This window comes from Puccinia triticina, chromosome 10A, assembly GCF_026914185.1.
Source record: "Puccinia triticina chromosome 10A, complete sequence".
Classification (NCBI taxonomy): Eukaryota; Fungi; Basidiomycota; class Pucciniomycetes; order Pucciniales; family Pucciniaceae; genus Puccinia; species Puccinia triticina.
In genome coordinates, this window is record NC_070567.1 from 788,406 (window position 1) to 807,252 (window position 18,847).

The 18,847-nt window shown below is 45.2% G+C and overlaps 2 protein-coding genes across 2 annotated transcripts; one reads left to right on the plus strand and one right to left on the minus strand.

The window, feature by feature from the left end:
- Positions 1-8,395: 8,395 nt before the first annotated feature.
- On the plus strand, positions 8,396-9,255 carry PtA15_10A93 (uncharacterized protein; the record flags this gene model as incomplete). The annotated part of the gene is made up of 2 exons (XM_053160967.1): positions 8,396-8,649; positions 8,736-9,255. The coding sequence occupies 2 exons, from the start codon at positions 8,396-8,398 to the stop codon at positions 9,253-9,255; spliced, it is 774 nt and encodes a 257-aa protein (XP_053024229.1).
- A 1,420-nt stretch (positions 9,256-10,675) lies between these two features.
- PtA15_10A94 (uncharacterized protein) lies at positions 10,676-12,337 on the minus strand (the record flags this gene model as incomplete). The annotated part of the gene is made up of 4 exons (XM_053160968.1): positions 10,676-10,804; positions 10,870-11,265; positions 11,372-11,515; positions 11,798-12,337. 4 exons carry the CDS (start codon positions 12,335-12,337, stop codon positions 10,676-10,678), a joined length of 1,209 nt encoding a protein of 402 aa, XP_053024230.1.
- Between the last annotated feature and the right edge of the window lie 6,510 nt (positions 12,338-18,847).

Below are 18,847 nucleotides of genomic sequence, written 5' to 3' on the forward strand. Positions count from 1 at the left end.
GGTGTTCATTGTTTTCACTTTGCTAATTTTTCCCTCATGTGTGTGCATGAAAAGTTGTTACAAATTGCAGGCTGGGCCTCTTTCAGATCAACAACCCGTACACCGGTTAGAATGATGTGAAAGGCCCACCTGAATTGCCATATTTACCTAACAAAAATGCATGTATCATCTATTATTGAGCCAAAAAAGGATGAAAATAGGGTGAAAGTATGTGTCAAGTCAAGCTTAGAGTTTTGTGGTACCAGATTTCAGCTAGAAAACCTGGTTTCTTAAAACATATACTGATTTACTTTGCACATGGAGGGAAACTTGTTGCACACGGGAATTCCGGTTGGCTCAACGTCACTTGACGTCAGGCCCCCCTCGGTGCGCGCCACCGGCTCCCTTCAATAAACTCTCTGCAAACGGGAGGTGCCCACAGGTGTTTGGTTTGAGAAACACCAGCCATCTAGAGGGCACCACCTCTCAATGACCAGAAAGACCGTTGAGAGGACACATCCCTCTCAATGACCCAAACAGACCGGCCATGGAGAGGTCAGATCCCTCTTGATGACCGGCACAGGCCGGTCATAAAGAGAACACATCACTCTTTATGACTGGCACAGAGTGGTCATCAAGAGGACACATCCCTCCCAATGACCGGCACAGAGCGGTCATCAAGAGGACACATCTCTCTCAATGACTGGCACAGACCGTTCATTGAGAGGTCACATCACTCTTGAAAACCGTCACAGAACAGTCATACAGAGGGCATTGATAGGAATAAATCCTCTCAATGACCAGTACAGACCGGTCATCAAGAGGACACCACCCTCTCAATGGCCGGAACAGACCGGTCACCAAGAAGGCATCAAGAGGCATGTATTATCTTGGTGACCGGTCAGTTCCTGTCATCAAGAGGGTGGTTTCCTTGTGATGACTGGTCTGTAGCGGTCATTGAGAGGATGTATCTCAATTAGGGATGATAATCGGGCGGGCCAATCCAAAACCAACCCGAGACCCGTCGGGTTTGGGCACATTCTTGAAGAAAATGACATGACCCAAACCCAACCCAACCCAACTTGTAAAATTTTCGGGTTGGTTTTGGGCAGCCTATTTCCCAATTGGGTCAGCCTGCAACCCGGCTATGATGCCTCCAACAGTCAAGTTGGGGGCTCTTGGCGCCTATGAGGTCGGGTTGACCCAAGACCCAAACCAACCCAACCTGGACCCAACCCAAAATAGTATGACATCGGGTTGGGTTTGGGAAGCATATTCTAAAATCTGCCCCAACCCAGCCCGACCCGGGCTAAATGTTGGGTTGGGTTTGGGCGCTGTTTTTTGAACCGAACCCGATGTGTTTACACCCTGAATCTCAATGACCTCTACAGAACAGTCATTGAGAGGACACCACCCTCTCAATGATTGGAACTGACCAGTCATTGAGGTGGTGATTCTCTCACCCTCTTGATGACCGGTGAGGGCATGAAAAAGAATCCATGCTCTTGATGACCAGAACAGATCGGTCATTGAGAGGATTGACTCTTCACAATGACCGGAATAGACAGCCATTGAGAGGGTACATGCCTCTTGATGCCCTCTTGGTGGCCGGTCTGTTCCAGTCATTGAGAGCGTGGTGTCCTTTTGATGACCTGTCTATACCAGTAATTGAGAGGATTGATTCCTCTTGATGCCCTTTCAATGACCGGAATAGAGCGGTCATCATGAGGGCACATCACTCTTGATGCCCTCTGGATGACCTGTATGTGCTGGTCATTGAGAGGTATGTGACCAGTCTGTGCAGGTCCTTGAGAGGGATGTGTTTTCTCAATGAACGGACTAAGCCAGTCATCAAGAGGGATGTGTCCTCTTGATGACCGTTCTTGAGTTTTGTCCCTTTTTTTCTTAGGCTATTAGCCGAAGAAAATAAAGCATTTTTCTTTGGCTAAAAGCCAAAGGACAGCGGAGCTGGCCGGGCCAGCTCCACTGGAGCTGGCGCGCTGGCTGGTGCTGGATGAGCTGGCATACATTGTATTGGTATATCCGATACATACCAATACAATGTATTGCTGTATCCAATACATACCAATACATATCTGATACATACCTTTACAGTGTACTAAAAATACATACCAATACGTATCCGATACATACCAATACGTATCCAATACATATCCAATATGTATCCAATATATACCAATACAATGTACTATACACCTTGCCACATTTTTTTAAAAAAAAACTGCCCTAACCCCAAAAACCCGCCCCCTAACCTGCCCCCTAACCCCCAAATGGGGTATGGGGGCAGTGGGAATTGAACCAGCAACCTTTCTGTAAGGAGGTTTGCAGCTGCGCTGCAAACCACTAGGCTAACAACCATTGGTTGCACTGCCCAGGTTTTGTGGCTAGATTCCTATGAACTCAGCTCCGCCAGCCCGGCCAGCTCCAGCGCTCCTTTGGCTTTTAGCCAAAGAAAAATGCACATTTTTCTTCGGCTAAAAGCCAAAAAATTATAGTGCCACAGGTGCCGTTCTTTCCAGTCATTGAGAGGTGGTGTCCTCCGGATGGCTGGTGTTTCTCAACCTGGCCACCTGTGGGCACCTCCCATGTGCAGAGAGTTTATTTAGGGGAGCCGGTGGCCCGCACCAAGGGGGGCCTGATGTCAAGTGATGTCAAGCCAACCAAAATTCCAGTGCACAACGAGTTTCCCTCCGTGTGCAAAGTGAATCCAGCCATATAAGCTTGTGAGTTGTCTTGATGGTTTTTTGTTTTCCAATGTCTCCATGCACATACATGTGAGATGTTTACCATTTTGACCTTTTAACCTTTGTGTACACCACAGGTTGTGCCGGATGTCCATGGGACACCCTTTTGGAGATGTCCCTGGACATCCGGCTCTTGCAGGGCAGGAAACATCCGAGGGATGTTACTCTTCATGACGGATACAGATGTATCCCAACTGAGTATCCACTGGATGGTCTTGGAGCATCCGCCAGATATCACAAACCGTCCTCAGACGGGAAAAATATTTGTCCAGGTGTGCTGGCCAGCGCACTCCTGCAGCAAGCACCAGGCCCCGTGAGGCGTGCGCTGAGAAGCGGGGGGCAGAGGCAGTGCGATTGGGTTGCGGGGGTTATCGGGCCCAAGTGCCTCAGTGGTCGATGAGACTGGGTGTTGAACACCCAACCTGTAGCATCAGAGGTCCCGGAGAGGGCTGCCCTTCCCCACTACAGCAGGGGGCATGTGTACTGGACAGGAGCACAGTGGTTCATATTGAGTGCACACTGGGCTGACATCCATCGGACACTCCAGCCAGAGTGTCCAATGGATGTTGACCCTCAGGATGTCCAGATGATGTCTTTGAGGGCTGAACATCACTTGGACGCATCCAAAAGCGTCCAAGTGATGCTCAGTGCACCTGGCATCTGCTGGATGCTCCCCAGACATCATGCAGACACTTTTCAGCCCAAAGCATCCGCGGGATGTCAGCCTTTTCCAAAAAGGCACCCCGTGGTGTACGCGCGTACATTGGGGTGACAGATAACCGGCGGGGCCGTTTACAGCTCCATGACAAGTAAAAACTGGTCAGAAATCCATTAGAGCCCCAGCTAGTCACATTTATGTTGTGTGAAACCGCTTGCACATAGAGAAATTGATCAACATAAATTCACCATAAATGATTGATAATTGGGCATTGAGTAAATATCATTTCATTATAGGTTCGGACCTACTTCGCGCAGCAGCAGAAAACTCTTTGCGCACAGAATCAACCGTCCCCCAATGTTGAGCCCGCTGTGCGCGCAAGCCAAAAAATACTTTGCGCACAGTGACTTCCCCCAAAAGAAGGAGGTGATTTTTCCGGATTTTTTTTTGATTGATCAAAAGAGGGGGTCTTACTTGCCCCCTCCAAAAAATATTGGATTTTTTGAAGGTGTCCTTGTGATGCAAAAAAAAAATCATAATATTAATCCAAAAAAAGGCACCCGCTACCCCGATAGCCCACCCCGGGGACTTTGTACCTGCTCAAACTTAAGCGGTCGGGTACCCAGCCCCTCGAAAAGAAAGTTCGAGGGGCAGCAGCTCCGGGCCCGGCTATCCCCCAGCCGCCGTGCCGATGGCCGGCACAGGCCATCGAGCGGAGTTGCACACTCCCCCGATGACCGGCCAGCACATGCGTGCATGTGGCACAAATTACCGGTCATTGAGGGGATTATTTACTCCTCTCGATGGCCAATCTATCCCGGTCATCGAGTGGAGTACATACTTCCCTCGATGACCGGGTCCGTTCCGGTCATCGAGTGGAGTACATACTTCCCTCGATGACCGGGTCCGTTCCGGTCATCGAGGGGAGTGTTCACTCCTCTCGATGACCGGAGCAATCTGGTCATCGGGGGAGTATGTACTCCTCTCGATGACCGAGTCCATGCCGGTCATCGAGAGGAGTACATCCTTCCCTCGATGACCGGGTCCGTTCCGGTCATCGAGAGGAATGTTCACTCCTCTCGACGACCGGAGCTTGGTGACCTGGTTGCTCCGGTTGGCGAGAGGAGTGAACACTCCCCTCGATGACCGGAACGGACTCGGTCATCGAGGGAAGGATGATGTACTCCTCTCGTGAGGAGTACATTCCCCTCGGTGACCCGATTACTCCGGTCGTCGAGAGGAGTGAACATTCCTCTCGATGACCGGAACGCACCCGGTCATCGAGGGAAGGATGTACTCCTCTCGATGACCGGAACGGACCCGGTCATCGAGGGAAGGATGTACTCCTCTCGATGACCGGCATGGACCCGGTCATCGAGAGGAGTACATACTCCCCCGATGACCAGATTGCTCCGGTCATCGAGAGGAGTGAACACTCCCCTCGATGACCGGAACGGACCCGGTCATCGAGGGAAGTATGTACTCCACTCGATGACCGGGACAGAGTGGCCATCGAGAGGAGTACACAATCCCCTCGATGACCGGTAAATAGTGCTAGATGCACACATGTGTGCTGGCCGGCCGGTTATCGGGGGAGTGTGCAACTCCGCTCAATGGCCTGTGCCGGCCATCGGCACGGCGGCTGGGGGATAGCCGGGCCCGGAGCTGCTGCCCCTCGAACTTTCTTTTTGAGGGGCTGGGTACCCGACCGCTTAAGTCTTAGCAGGTGAAAAGTCCCCGGGGTGGGCTATTGGGGTATCGGGTGCCTTTTTTTATATTAATTATGTTTTTTTTTACATGACAAGGACACCTCCAAAAAATCCAACATTTTTTGAAGAGGGCAGTTAAGACCCCCTCTTTTGATTAATCAAAAAAAAATTGAGAAAAATCCCCTCCTTCTTTTGGGGGAAGTCGCTGTGCGCAAAGTATTTTTCGGCTTGCACGCACAGCGGGCTTGACGTTGGGGGACGGTTGATTCTGTGCGCGAAGAGTTTTTTGCTGCTGCACAAAGTAGGTCCGTATAGGTTTTAATTGGTTTATCCTTAAAGAATGGAACAGTTCTATACAAAATTGCATGAGGTCCTGTGATACTTCCTCATAAATTGTAACAGACTTCCCATTGACTTCTTAGTAATTTATCAATCATTTCCTAATACACATCTGACTGACATCAGACCCACAACAACATAAAATTACAGTCAGGCACTCTCTGGAGAGTTTGTCAAATTCTCCCCTGGTGTTGTGTTGTGTTTTCTTTTCTTTTCTTTCCTTGTGGTTTTGTTTTCTAGTCAAGGATGTGATGACATGTGCTATGACATGTCACTTCCCCAGAGTCTAAGTTCAAGTCCAAACTTGGAGCAGGGGAAGGCATGGGACTTGCTCTGATCCAAAAGAAATTTCATCACCTGCACCACAGGACCTGTATCTAAGGTTTGGCCTCTTTGTTGAAAAGTAACCCCGGGACAGCTTCAACCTGTCCTGAGGAAAACCATGTCACCATTGGTCCCAATGATCCCCTCACAAGCATCCTGAGGACCCATCTGCCCCAACAGCATCCTAAGGATTTGTTTTCATCTTGTCAAAAATGGTCCTTAGGATAATTTTGGGAAAGTTGTCATGATGATGGTTTTGAAAACCCATCCTCAGGACACTCTTCATCAAGGTATCCCAAGGATTGCTTCCAGAAGTTTGTGGATCTGGGTGGATAATGAACAACTAAACATGTGGCTTCACTATGAATGTTATTAGTCAAGTTGGTAAGCTCAACCACTTCATTACCTCTTGCTGCTGATACCTGCTGCATGGTTGAGGTGCTCATGTCCCCGGGTATCCTACCTGCATAACTTTCTTGCACGTGCGTAAGTGCTGACAGACTGTTAGGGCAGCATCACAGGGTGATTGGTGGCCCTGGTAGATGCTCAAGGTGGGGGGTTTGACCCTGGTGGCTCCAGGATTGTTTTTGATGATCTTGGTGTGCAGGAATGCATCCTGAGGATATCATTTTGAGGATATCATTTTTACACCTGGTAGATAGCCTGAGGATGATTTTGAAAAGATGTCTCCGGTGTAGTTTGACTATTCAGATCTTGAGGATTCTTTTTGCCACACCACAGGAGGTGCATCCAAATGAGGTCCCCACATGAATCCTTGGGATGACCCATTCAGCCCATGGTGTATCTGATCCGCTTGAAGTATCCCCAGAATTATTCCTGATCCTTTATCCCTGATCATGATTCCTTATCATCATCCAATCCTCAACAAACCAACCACTGTCAACAGCATTCCATCCCCATTGTCTCTAAAAATCCCCCCCAACGCTATCACATTTTTGATCCTCATCTCTCATTATACAGACCACCCACAAGGGTAGAATCAACAGACGATCTGCCTACCTCCTTGCACAGTAGGAGTTCCACACTGTGCTCTAGTAAAATGAAAAATTTACAGATCTCCCCTGAAGAGTTGGTTACTTTTTTGCAACTAGTTTGGCTTGTTTAATTTCTCAAAGAATATGTGTGGCAGTACATAAATATAAAGAAATACAAGGCTCTTGAATAACATCCTGCACTGACAAGCAGCCAAAAAAACAGAAAAGTTGTCCTATGAAAAGTGTAAAATAAAGAAAGTGAAAAGAGGCATGAAAAATCCATTCTCTGTTCACCAACTTGGGCAAGCGTAACAAAGCCCGCGGCACCGCAGAACCGTAGGTGCAAGCGGGGCCGACAACTACAACGAGATTCTCAAAAATACCCATAGCATTTCTTCTTGCTTATTGAGTTCTCAGTAGTAGAATACTCTTCAACCAGTCACGTAGTGATAATCAGAGTTGTAAACCTAAATGAAACATATCTGAATGTTAGCCTAAATAGTAATCTTGTACCCCTTTCTATTGCTCTTTTTCTTCATTCAGTTACTCATTTCTGTTTCAACTCCTCTTGCACATCAGGTGTGCTTGCTAGTTGTCTCAACTCAGTCTTGTGTTTTGTACTAGCTCCACTTGCTGGTCTTTGCAAAGGTGTGCTTGCTAGTTGTCTCAACTCAGTCTTGTGTTTTGCACTAACTCCACTTGCTGTTCTTTGCAAAGAATCTCTGCGCCTGTTAGTTCTATATTCCTCTCTTTTAAAATATTCAATTAACTTTCCGCACTCCTTACTTTATCCCAGCTGAGCGCTAGCATCTTAGCTCCAATGCTACATACTACATAGGTAGCTTCCTCCCAAGTTTTCTCATTTTTTTCTATCTTTTTTTGAGAATAGTGACTTCTTGAAGACTTGTCCAAATTTTACAGTTTTATCTCCTCCCTAAATTAAATCTTAATTAAAAACACACCTCCTTTGCCCGTAAGCCGCCAAGCATCTCAACTTTTGATATTTTTTGGGGCACAAGGGCAATCAATGGATTCCCAATATTCTGAATAGACAGTTTGATTCAGAAAAATACAAGCTTCAAACCACCAAGGCAAAAAAAAACTGGACCAAAACTGTGGTCTGCAGGTGGTGATGACATTGTTCACCACCAAACTTTGCAGATTCTTTCAGGCCAAATGTCCTGATTAGTCCTAAGTCCTCTCCCTGCGGGAGAGATCTCGATGCTATGCATCTCGACCAGGCCAAATGGGTGCCCCTCCGGCCGCAGCGGGGACGAGGACTTTGATAAGTTCGCAACTTGGGGTCCGGGGAGGTACAGTGGAGTCCCTCCGACGCAGACTCTTCGCGTGTTCAGCCTTCCCCCCCGGGGGCCCGAACTCTCGAGGGACTTTGTCAAGTTCGCCCTTCGGGGCTCTCACAGGGAGGCTTGTTACATAAGCTCGTCGAGGGACGCGACCGGGTCCAGGAGCACCCCTGCGCCTTCAATGGTGGCGCGCGTTTTTCACCCGGGAAGCTCTTCGCTAGCGCGGGTTTCCGCCGACGCGTGATGCCCTGCAATTACCCAGGAAACGACCAAAAAGAACGACCACGGGGACGACAAAGACAATTGTGCAAGATACTCGAGGATGATCAGCCTAAATCTGATAGTTTGTGCGACGAAATCGAACGGGATCGGACAAGCTGGACGATTACCCTGGCGCCTCAAAGAAGACATGAACTTCTTCAAATTCGTCACCACCCTCGCCCCTCCAAACCACGCAAACGTCGTCATCATGGGCCGCAAAACTTGGCTTAGTATCCCTGCAAAATTCAGGCCTCTTGCGAATAGGATTAACATTGTTGTCAGTCGTCAGCATGTTGATCCCCCCGAACTCGGAATGTTAGTCTTTCTTCTACTTTCTCTTCACTACTCAACAAAAAAGTATATATGTATTGACTAGAGTAATTTTGCGGTCTTTTTTCAAGTGATCAAGGACAGGATAGCTATCTGGTTAATTCGATCGATTCGGCCTGTCAACTGATCCACAGGCTCAACTCTTCTTCTCTTGACACTCATGATGATCAACATACTCCACAACAGAAAGTTGAAGAAAGATCGAACGAAACGACCCACAAAGTAGGAAAGTCGAAGCCGATCAATAAAGTGTTTGTGATAGGAGGCTCAGAGATATATAAAACAGTCCTCCAATCATCAGAAGAGAGTAATAAAATCTTCAAAGCTTCGAATATCTTGATCACTAGAATCTTGTCCGATCATCCTCACATCGAACGCAACTTGGATTCATTTTTTCCCGAATTTAGGTCCCATCATCATTGGAATAAGTCTCAAAGTTTGAACGAACAACGCAAATTCTTTTTACTTCCCAACAGCACTAATACTACTACAAGTGATGCTCAAAATCAAGCCATCAAGTTTTGCTTCGATCAGCTTATTGTTGAAGGGTCTTTTATGTATAAATTCGAACTTTGGACCAATAATTCTTAAATCAAAATTTGCACCACGTTTTTTTTTTTTTGTCTTCACCATTCTTCAAATCAAATAATCAACCGGGATAAACAGGCATTTTTTTGGCTTATCATGCTAGAGACCTTACTACAGTTCAGAGGCGGCTTCACCGCCTTTAACATGTTCATGTCCCCAATGTGTAACTCTACATTAACTACAACTACAGAAATAAAAAAATTCTTACAAAATTTACCACTATCATTTGGGCATCTCTAGGTAAATGTACAACCAAAAAAAAATCCTTTATTCCAGTAAGATCCTGGAGCGATCTATCTACCGTTTTGATTGCTTATTGGTTGCCTGGGCCCACACCACAACCCTGGTCGCCAAGAATCTGCTACCAATCATGTCATTTGATGTCAAATTACAAGTTGTCTTCTTGGTGAATCTCAAAGCGATTTTGAAACTTGAATGTGCAGTCTGACCGCCATTGGGTGCCTTTCCGTTGAGATCTGAGGACCTCCCAGAAGTGATCTGAAGCCCCAAAAGCTATATTTCCCTGCAGAAATCTCGCCTTTTTGGGTCTACATCCACAACTGCAAGGGTCCCAGAATTGGATGAACTATTATAAAATATACACTTGCTGTGAGAGTCAATCTTGTTGAAAACCGCTCGGCCTTCCGCGATTTGGGCCAGCACGTTTTGGAGGCAGACAGATGTGTCAAGAAATGTGGCCTCCAAGACTTGACGCGGTAGCGGCGGGGGAATTTATGTACACAGAACACAAATGATCAGAATGTGGATCTCCCAAGCAAGCAGAAAGAGTGGGAAAGCAAATTGTCATTTCTTGCTCTGTCGATAACTATGCTCAATTTGCGGAGTGACGTCAGCGTTGTTAGGCTAGCGGTAAACTGGGGCCTTGCCATGGTTGTGTGGCCTCGTCAGGGGTTCGACTCCCCTACAACGCATTTCTTTTAGCCGCACGGGAAGACATCATGGGACATTCCGATGCTAACTATTTTAGTATGTTGTCTCTCCGCAAAAGGTTGAGTGTATCCAGAGCAAGTTAATTTTGCACCTGTATGGCAAGAGCAGAACAAACAGGCGCTCTCTAGTTTCTCTCGAGATCGAGAGCAGTCTTTTAACAGGTCCCACCCAGTGAGAGCTCAGTCTTTTAACAGGTCCCACCCAGTGAGAGCTCAAGAGAGTTACTTTCTGCTGTCTGTGCTTGCCATGTTGGAGGGGAAGCGTCGTTTGGATATAAGAGACTTTTGACAACCGTGGTAGTGTGTCAAGAGACGTATGTATACACGATTCATAAATGACAAAAAAAATGACAATTAATCAAAGCAACTTGTTGAGAATGGAATGTTTGCAAGATGAACGATAGAGAAAACTACCCGATGACCAACAACAAAAAAAAAAAAAAAAAACGAGTCTGAGAGGAAGAGAAGGAAGTTCAAGAGTAGCAGTTGAGACAGATGGGCACTTGCTGGGCGCCGCGTTTGGATTTCGGATCGAGCGCGGGATCAACGGCTGATAGGGGGACCAAAAAGAACTGGTTATTGGAGAACGGCTGGGTGCATTCCTATTTTGCAGTGATTGCCATCAGTCACCCAAATCCATCGCGAGAGAGAGAGAGGGAAGACGTACGAAGCAGACGAAGCAGTGGGAGTGGAAGAGCTTGTTGAGGGCGTTGACGAAGTCGGCGACGATTGGGGCTTTGCACGCGAAGCATTTGGGGCGATGGAGTCGGATGTCGCATTTCTCGCAGTAGGGGAAGCCGTTGAACATCACGAACGGTTTGGGATCGGCGGGGGGCGGAGAGATGTGGTGGTCCTGGGGGAGGGGGGCCGGGGCCGAGGCGCGGGAGATGCGCGAGCGCTCCTCGAGGCTCTTCGGGTCGATGAAGGGGTCCCCGCATTCCGAGCAGAACAGGTGCAGCTTGTGGTAGTGGCGGGGCCCGTCGGGGAGGCTTGCGTCGTCCAGAGTCACGTACGAGTCCTCGTTGATCGACGTGTTGCAATGGTAGCATTTCAGACTAAATAGCTGCATTCCCTCCGCAACAACACACGGAAAAAGAGCAATTGTCAATAAGTTGTGCGAGGGGGGGAGGGGTTGGAGAGAGAGAGAGAGAGAGAAGAGAAAGACCGACGTCGTCGTAGTCCACGCCGCAGTACGCCTTCCCCTCGTGTTCGTAGAAAGCGACGTGCTCGAGGACGAGGCCGCAATGCTGGCAGACGAAGCAATCGGGGTGCCAGCGAGCGTTGATAGCGTGGACGATGCGGCCGGCGATGAGCTGGCGACACCCGTTGCAAGCCAGCAGCTTGGAGCCAGGGTCCGAGGGGCCAGGCGGCGGGGGGTGTGGGTGCGGGGCGGCGAGGATGGTCTGGGGCGCTTGGGGCTGGTGCTGGCGGGTCTCTGAAGTGACCCGATCCGCCCGGCGCTGCGGGGTGATCGTCCGCGGCCCACTCACCCCGCCTGGCCGCGGCCCTCGTCGGCCTCCTTCTTCCTCGTCCCCTGCAATGAACGGCTTGCGGCTCGTGGCCCCCGGCTTCCGCGGCGGCGACTCGACACGGACTGTGATCCCGGGCACGCTCTCCTCCTCGGCCGTCACGACCATCCGGGGCACGCCCGTCTGCTCCTCCGCATCCTCGCAGTCGTCGTCGTTGAAGACCATCCGGGGAACGACGATTTCGGGCATGCTGGCTGGAGGCTCGGGGTCTTCTGTGCGGTCTTCCTCTGGATCGACGACCAGGGTGGGCAGCGCGTCCCGTGCGCCATGAGGACGCTCTTGGTCCGGGATTGGCTGGTCGGAGAAGCGGGGATGGCTGGGTGGGTGGAAGTGGCTGGCAGGTGTCTGCTGCTGCTGCTGCTGTCGATAGGGATGCTGCTCGAGGGATGTTGTTGTTGGGTCGTTCTGTCTGGGATGGGCTGGTGGGGGTGGCTGGGGGAGTGGCTTGGCCCGGCTGGGGGTGAGTGGGGTGGTGGGCAGTGGCGGGAGTGGGCGCTTGATGGACTGGCTCCTCGCCGGCGGCCGGCCCGGCGGTTCCTGCTCCTGCTCGGCCTGGGGCTGGGGCTGGTTATACTGGGCCAGTCTCCGGAACAGCGGGGTCGACATCGTGCGGGCGGCTTCCTGCTGGAAAAAAAATAAAAAAAAAAGACCAGGAACAAAAGCGGGGGAAACCAACTTCTACATTTGGCTACATAAATCATCACCACAAGCCTCAACATGCCTGCAGCTGTCAACAACACTCTCAAGACCTCCTCAGCTTGCGTCTCCGGAGGAATGGCTTGCAACTCACAGACTCAAGTTTTTGATGTAAAAAACACCTGTTTTCTTTTCGAAACGTGGATTAATGTGGTTTGAAAAACAAAAAAAACTCAAGCAAACAGACTTGTAGCCTGCCATCTCAGTTTTTCATTCCATTTTTTTGTCCCACTGGTAAGCGCCCGACTCCGAAGGAGAGACTTGGACAGGACCCTGGAACCCCCCGAAGTATGTGGCTAATGTAAATGTACGGATTTTTCCATTTTTTTGCAAAATGGTAGGCATGAAATCTGTATGAATGGGATTTGAAACCCAAGAGGGCAGCCATGAAACATGCCAGAAATGTATGAAATTTCCACCAAAACTTGGTTAAATCTGCTACTACCCGCAGAACCCGGCTTTTTATCGGGGTTTTGGGGGTCCCCGGGGGGGATTTTGCCTCAAACATCCACATGAAAATGTATGAATTGGCCCCAAAAAGGCCATTCCCCAGTGCCCCCCAATTAAGGTGTTCAAAGTTGAAATCATAAAATTTTCAATACATAAAATCATAAAATCATAAAACTTTCAAGTGATGATTTTATATGTACCATTCTAGAAATGCTGCTTTAATTTGAGTGGTTAGGTGGTACATATTTTTTTCAGCTCAGAATTTTATGATTTTATGGTGTTATGATTTTATGCAAGTCAACTTTGAACACCCTAAATGTATGAATTTAGCCAAAATTCCAGATTTTACATTACCCACATTTATAGGGGGTTTCCAGGGTCCTACTTGGACTTTTCCAACTTCACACAAGTCCCAAACTTAACTAAGCCCTCCCCCGTCTGAGGCTTTGCCGGAGCAACTTCAGGTTTGTTTGGAAGCTAGGAGGTTTTGAATTTTTTTTCAGCTCCTCCTCCATACTCTCCACAAATCTGCCCCAAACATCACTACAATTTGGTCTGTTCAGATTGTTTCTACCACCATTGACTGACTTTTGATAATTTTTCCAAAAAAAACCAAGAATGTTCATGTGTTCCAAATGCAGATCCACCAGTTTGTTACTGCTGGAATGATTTCTCCAGCTACAAGACAATTGAGGGGGTCGAATTTCTCACAAGGAAAGAACCTGCAATTCTGTCCATTCAGTTTTCTTTATCATTTTTGGCTTGTTGTCAGCCGGCTACGCAGCGCAAGCCAGCGTAACAATTATAAAAATGATTATAAATAATATTTTACATTTTTTTGTGACAGATATCTATGTAATCTGTCACATATTATTTAAAATAAATACTTAAAAGATAATGTACATGTAGATTAATAGTAATATTAATCTTTAAAACTATTGAAAATGAGAAAAGATACTCTGTGTGAATAAGAAACTACGCACGAGTGCGCGGTTACACCTGTCAAAGATACTCCCGTGACATGTGTCAATGTCCGGTAACTTTGGGGGAATAGGAGATCTATCCTCAATAAGATCTTCTTGACAACTACGACCCAATCTGACATCAAACCAATAGACGCCGTTAATCTAGCGCCCCAATAGAACACGAGGAAAGATAAATTGACGGATATTGACAGCCCCATTGCAAGACGAATGATCATTGAGCAATAGTTACCGCCCCAGTCCGTAGTCTTCAAAGATACTTCCCCATCAAACTTGGATACCTTTAAGATATATAAAGAGGTCAGTTATCCCACTTCTCTTTTCTCCTCAGCTTAGACACACCGAACAATCAACTGACCACTTTATCAACTCGAATCCAATATTGATCAATACAGTTTTCAGTTAGGGTGTTCAAAGTTGACTTGCATAAAATCATAACACCATAAAATCATAAAATTCTAAGCTGAAAAAAATATGTTGCACCCAAGCACTCAAATTAGAGCAACATTTCTAGAATGATACATATTAAATCATCACTTGAAAGTTTTATGATTTTATGATTTTATGCATTGAAAATTTTATGATTTCAACTTTGAACACCTTAAGTAGAGCTTTCGTCTAAAACGCTATCGTTATAGTCCTTATCTTCGAAGATCGGCGCGATAAGTGATTGGTTACTACTAGTAAGTAAATACCCTTCACATTATTGCCTCTTTTCTTCTTTCTGTAAGTCTGGGATCCAAACCAAACCTGTTATCAGGCCCCAGCCACCTATCTCAGAGGGATCAAACCACCCCCGATACGTCGGGCCCCTCTTTTTTTATTCTTATATTTATTTCTCTAAAATAAATAAACAAAAATATTCCCAAAAAAACCCTAAAAATTATATCTTCTCACCCGGTTTAGCTAGAAGAGCTTCACTCTTGGCATTACCAAGGCTGACAACTGGGGGTCTGGCCAGGAACGATCCTCGTACTTATTATCGTACTCGGTTCTTATAATACTCTTTTCTTTTTTTGAGAAAACTACCAAACCAATAAATTTTTTTTACTCTTATTCTGATTCATCTTTTATCTATCTAATTCTATCGAAATAATATAAAAATTACAAAAATATTGAACTATTCTTTTATATCTATTTCTTATAGTGAACCTAAAAGAAAACGCCGAACTGATCAATTACTATCTTCGATATCTCAGGTTACGCAAAGAAGAAGCAGAACGCAATTACGTACCTACGGCTTGGGAGTCTCTTACTCGCAAAGAACAGATCCAACTTGCGGTCTACCACGCTCACATACACGAGCAAGAGGATATCAAAGCTAGATTAGCAATCAACAAACTTGTTTGCAATCATAGAGCTTATCACCGCGAACAAAGGCGACTTAGAAGAAGTGAGCATTATGCTTTTAAAATTACTTATATAGCACAACAATCTAACTTCTTATTTTCTGTTAGTGGCTTCCGACAGCGAATCTATCTGCACTGCTGTAGGCAATATCTCTGCCACTCCTGGTCCCAATCTCGCTATTGAAAAAAGCATTGATCCGATTATCAGTCAGTTTAAAACCTTGTATTACTCGTTTACTAACTTATTACTAATACAATATGACTGTTCCGACTAGATCAAACAAACCCGAGCTCAGAGGACTCCTCCCAGATCCAACAAGACCGAGAGGAAGAACAGCTCCAAGAGCGAATCAAGAACATGAAATTCAAGCATCTGACTCGAAAGGATGCACCAGCTCCGATCCCGGTGAAGGATACGTCGAAGGACTCGGCGATGGATCTGGACATACCTCCATCCACCTCTTCGGCGGCTACCCCAGCACTCCCTACCACGACCGGCAACCCGGCGCTCCCAGCCGCGCGCGAAATATCCTCGCCCTCGGAGAAGGAGAAGGCGGTACTCCTGGTCAGAGAGCATATCGCTATCTGGAAGAAATGTCTAGAAGAGGAATTACTCGGAGGGACCCCGAACCTCCGATCTCTTCTAACCAAGGCGCAAGAGAGCCAAAAAGCTCTCCAGAAGATCATGCCGAACAACGAAATCAAAGCCTTTGTCAAAGGGTGGAACCCATGGACCGAGAAGAAGAAATTCTTCCCCGCTCCTCCCAAGGAAGAACAATTCGGCAAGCGTCGAAGTTCGACCTCGATCAACTTCGAGAACCCTCACAAATGGAAGAAGGTATTGGATATGCTCAAGATAGCAGAAGGATTATACAAGAACATAAATCAGATAATAGTATTGTATCCACCTTGTTAGATTCATTAGATGTAGTCAATATGAATCTTTCTACATTAGATGCTAATAGTGAATCTAACTTAAAAACAATTGTAAATAAGTTTGATTCTCTGTTATTTGATCTTAAAAAAGAATTCAATAATACTTCTTCTGAAGTATTAAATTGGATTGAGAAACCTTTGCCCATTGAGTTCCAACCCCAACATTTGGAGATATTTAAAAGATTACTCAGAGAAACTGAGGATCTTAAGAAAATATCTACTAATACTGATAGTATTGTAAATAAAATATTACTAAGTATTAAGGAAATTGGAAAAGATTCTTCATATGAATTGTTGAGTAAAATTGAGTCAATGATATCTTCTCATTCTGACTATGTAATATCTTCATTGAAACAAGATATTATCATAAACCAAAAGAAAAATGCAGATACTTTGGATGATATCAAAGATCTCTTGATACAACAAGGATCCCGTATGAATAATGTAGAGAATTTAGCTGAAGCCATGCACAAACAAGTTGATCAAGTCCAAATTGAATTGAAACAATTCAAGTTAAATACAGAAAAAGCTTTTGCAGAGAAATCTGAACCTGCATTTACTCCAAAACATGAACAATACACTCATAGATTTAACAATCCTTTTATGCGTGATTCTGCTCCTCATAAAGCTCAAGATAATAAATCAAGAAATCAAACTGAGGGAGAGGTACCTACAGGGCATAATAATGGCTCACCACCTAATAATGGTCCACGTTATGCTAATAGTTTCAGAACTATGGATAATGCTGCTATAAATAAATTACTTCCTCCTATAAAAGATTGGCCCAAGTTCACAGGTCAAGGTGACTATGATCATATTAATTTTATCAGATATATAGATCATATGTTGAAATCTTATAGAGCAGACAATGAAATATCAGTAGTGAGATTACCCAGATTATTTGAAGGTGTTGCTCTAGACTGGTTTGTTAATAAACAAGAAGAAGTTGGAGATCAAACTTGGGAAACTTGGAAAGAATTGATCAAAGCCAGGTTTGGCACTAGGAATTGGAGAAATGGAGTGAGACTAGCTCTAGATAATGATTTCTTTGACCCTGGACACAATGTTCCTCATGAATGGTGTTTAATTCAAAAAAGAAGAATAGATGCTATACATCCTTCTGCTACATTAGAAGAAAGGAATGATAGGATGCTTAATCAACTGAAATATACCATACAACATCCTATGAGATGTAGGTTGGGAGACAGATGTGTAGATCTAGCTGAATTCATCACTACTTTGGAAGAAGTAGTAGAACATATGGGTTTTAATAAGAAATCTAGACATACTCTAAGAGAGAAGATGATTTCTTCTCAAGAAGTGCCTAAAGAAGATAAGGCTACTCCCACTAAAGAGCAGGTTAGAAAACCACTACCTCAGCCAGAATGTTACAATTGCGGAGAGGTAGGACATAAAAGACCTGATTGTCCCAAACCCCGTAAGAAGATCATGAATGTAGAAGGAGCTGAAGTTAATGTTTCAGAATCAGAAGAATCGGATGATAGCTCTGGAATAAATCTAGTTATTAATGATGAGGGACCAGACTATAAAACTCTTGTAATTCAAGCTGATATAGGTAATGAACTTCATATCAATACTATTCATGGAGATTCTCATCTTACTCAAAAATGGCACCCTAGTATGGGAGTAGGACATGTTACAGATGCCAAGATTTTGACAAATAAGCCTGAGCAAGGTAAAAATTATACTTTGGGTAAATCCAGTTACACCACTGTTCTTTTTGCTGGAGCTGAAGTAAAAGCTTTGCTTGATATTGGAGCTTTCTGTTCATGTACTAGCCAATCCTTCTTAGATAAATGTTATTCTGAATGGAGAGAACACTTATTGCCTGTACCAAAAGCCAAATTCAGCAGTTGTAACTCAAACATGCATCCTATAGGAATAGTTTCTATGCCTCTAATATTCCCTCACACTAAAGGATCAGTAAGACTTATTGTTGAATTTGTAGTATTGCAGGATGCATTATGTGATTATCTTATTTTAGGAAATGATACATTTTGTATGTACGGATTTGATATTTTCCAAAGTAAGGATAGGCATTATACTATAGGTGGTGATTGGAAGAGAAAGTTCCAAATTTGTAATATTAATTCTATTATAAGTGATCCAGTTATTAAAATAGATCCTGAAATACAAAAACAAATGTTGTGCTTTAAAGCAGATTATTTAAATCAAGCAGCTGTTAATAATGAACTTAGTGACAGTCAGAAAATGGATATCTTGAAAATATGCTTTGATAATAAACAAGCATTTTGTACTTCAGATGAACCTATTGGAGATATCAAAGGTCATGACATGAGCATAGAATTAACTGTACAAGCACCTTATCCCCCTATGTTAATGAAGGCAGCTTATCCTTCAAGTCCTAAATCCAGAGAAGCTCTTGAGAATCATATCAATGAACTACTAGATCTCAGAGTTATCAGAAAAGTTGGTCATAATGAACAAGTAGAAATGACTACTCCAGTTATGATAGCTTGGCATAATGATAAATCTGGGATGGTAGGTGACTTTAGAGCCTTGAATACTTATAATAAAGCAGATCATTACCCTATACCAAGAATTGAACATGCTTTGCACAACTTATCTAAAGCAAAATACATTACTACAATGGATGTTTTGAAAGGATTTCATCAAATACCTATAGAAGAGGAAAGTCGTAAGTTTCTCAGAATAATTTG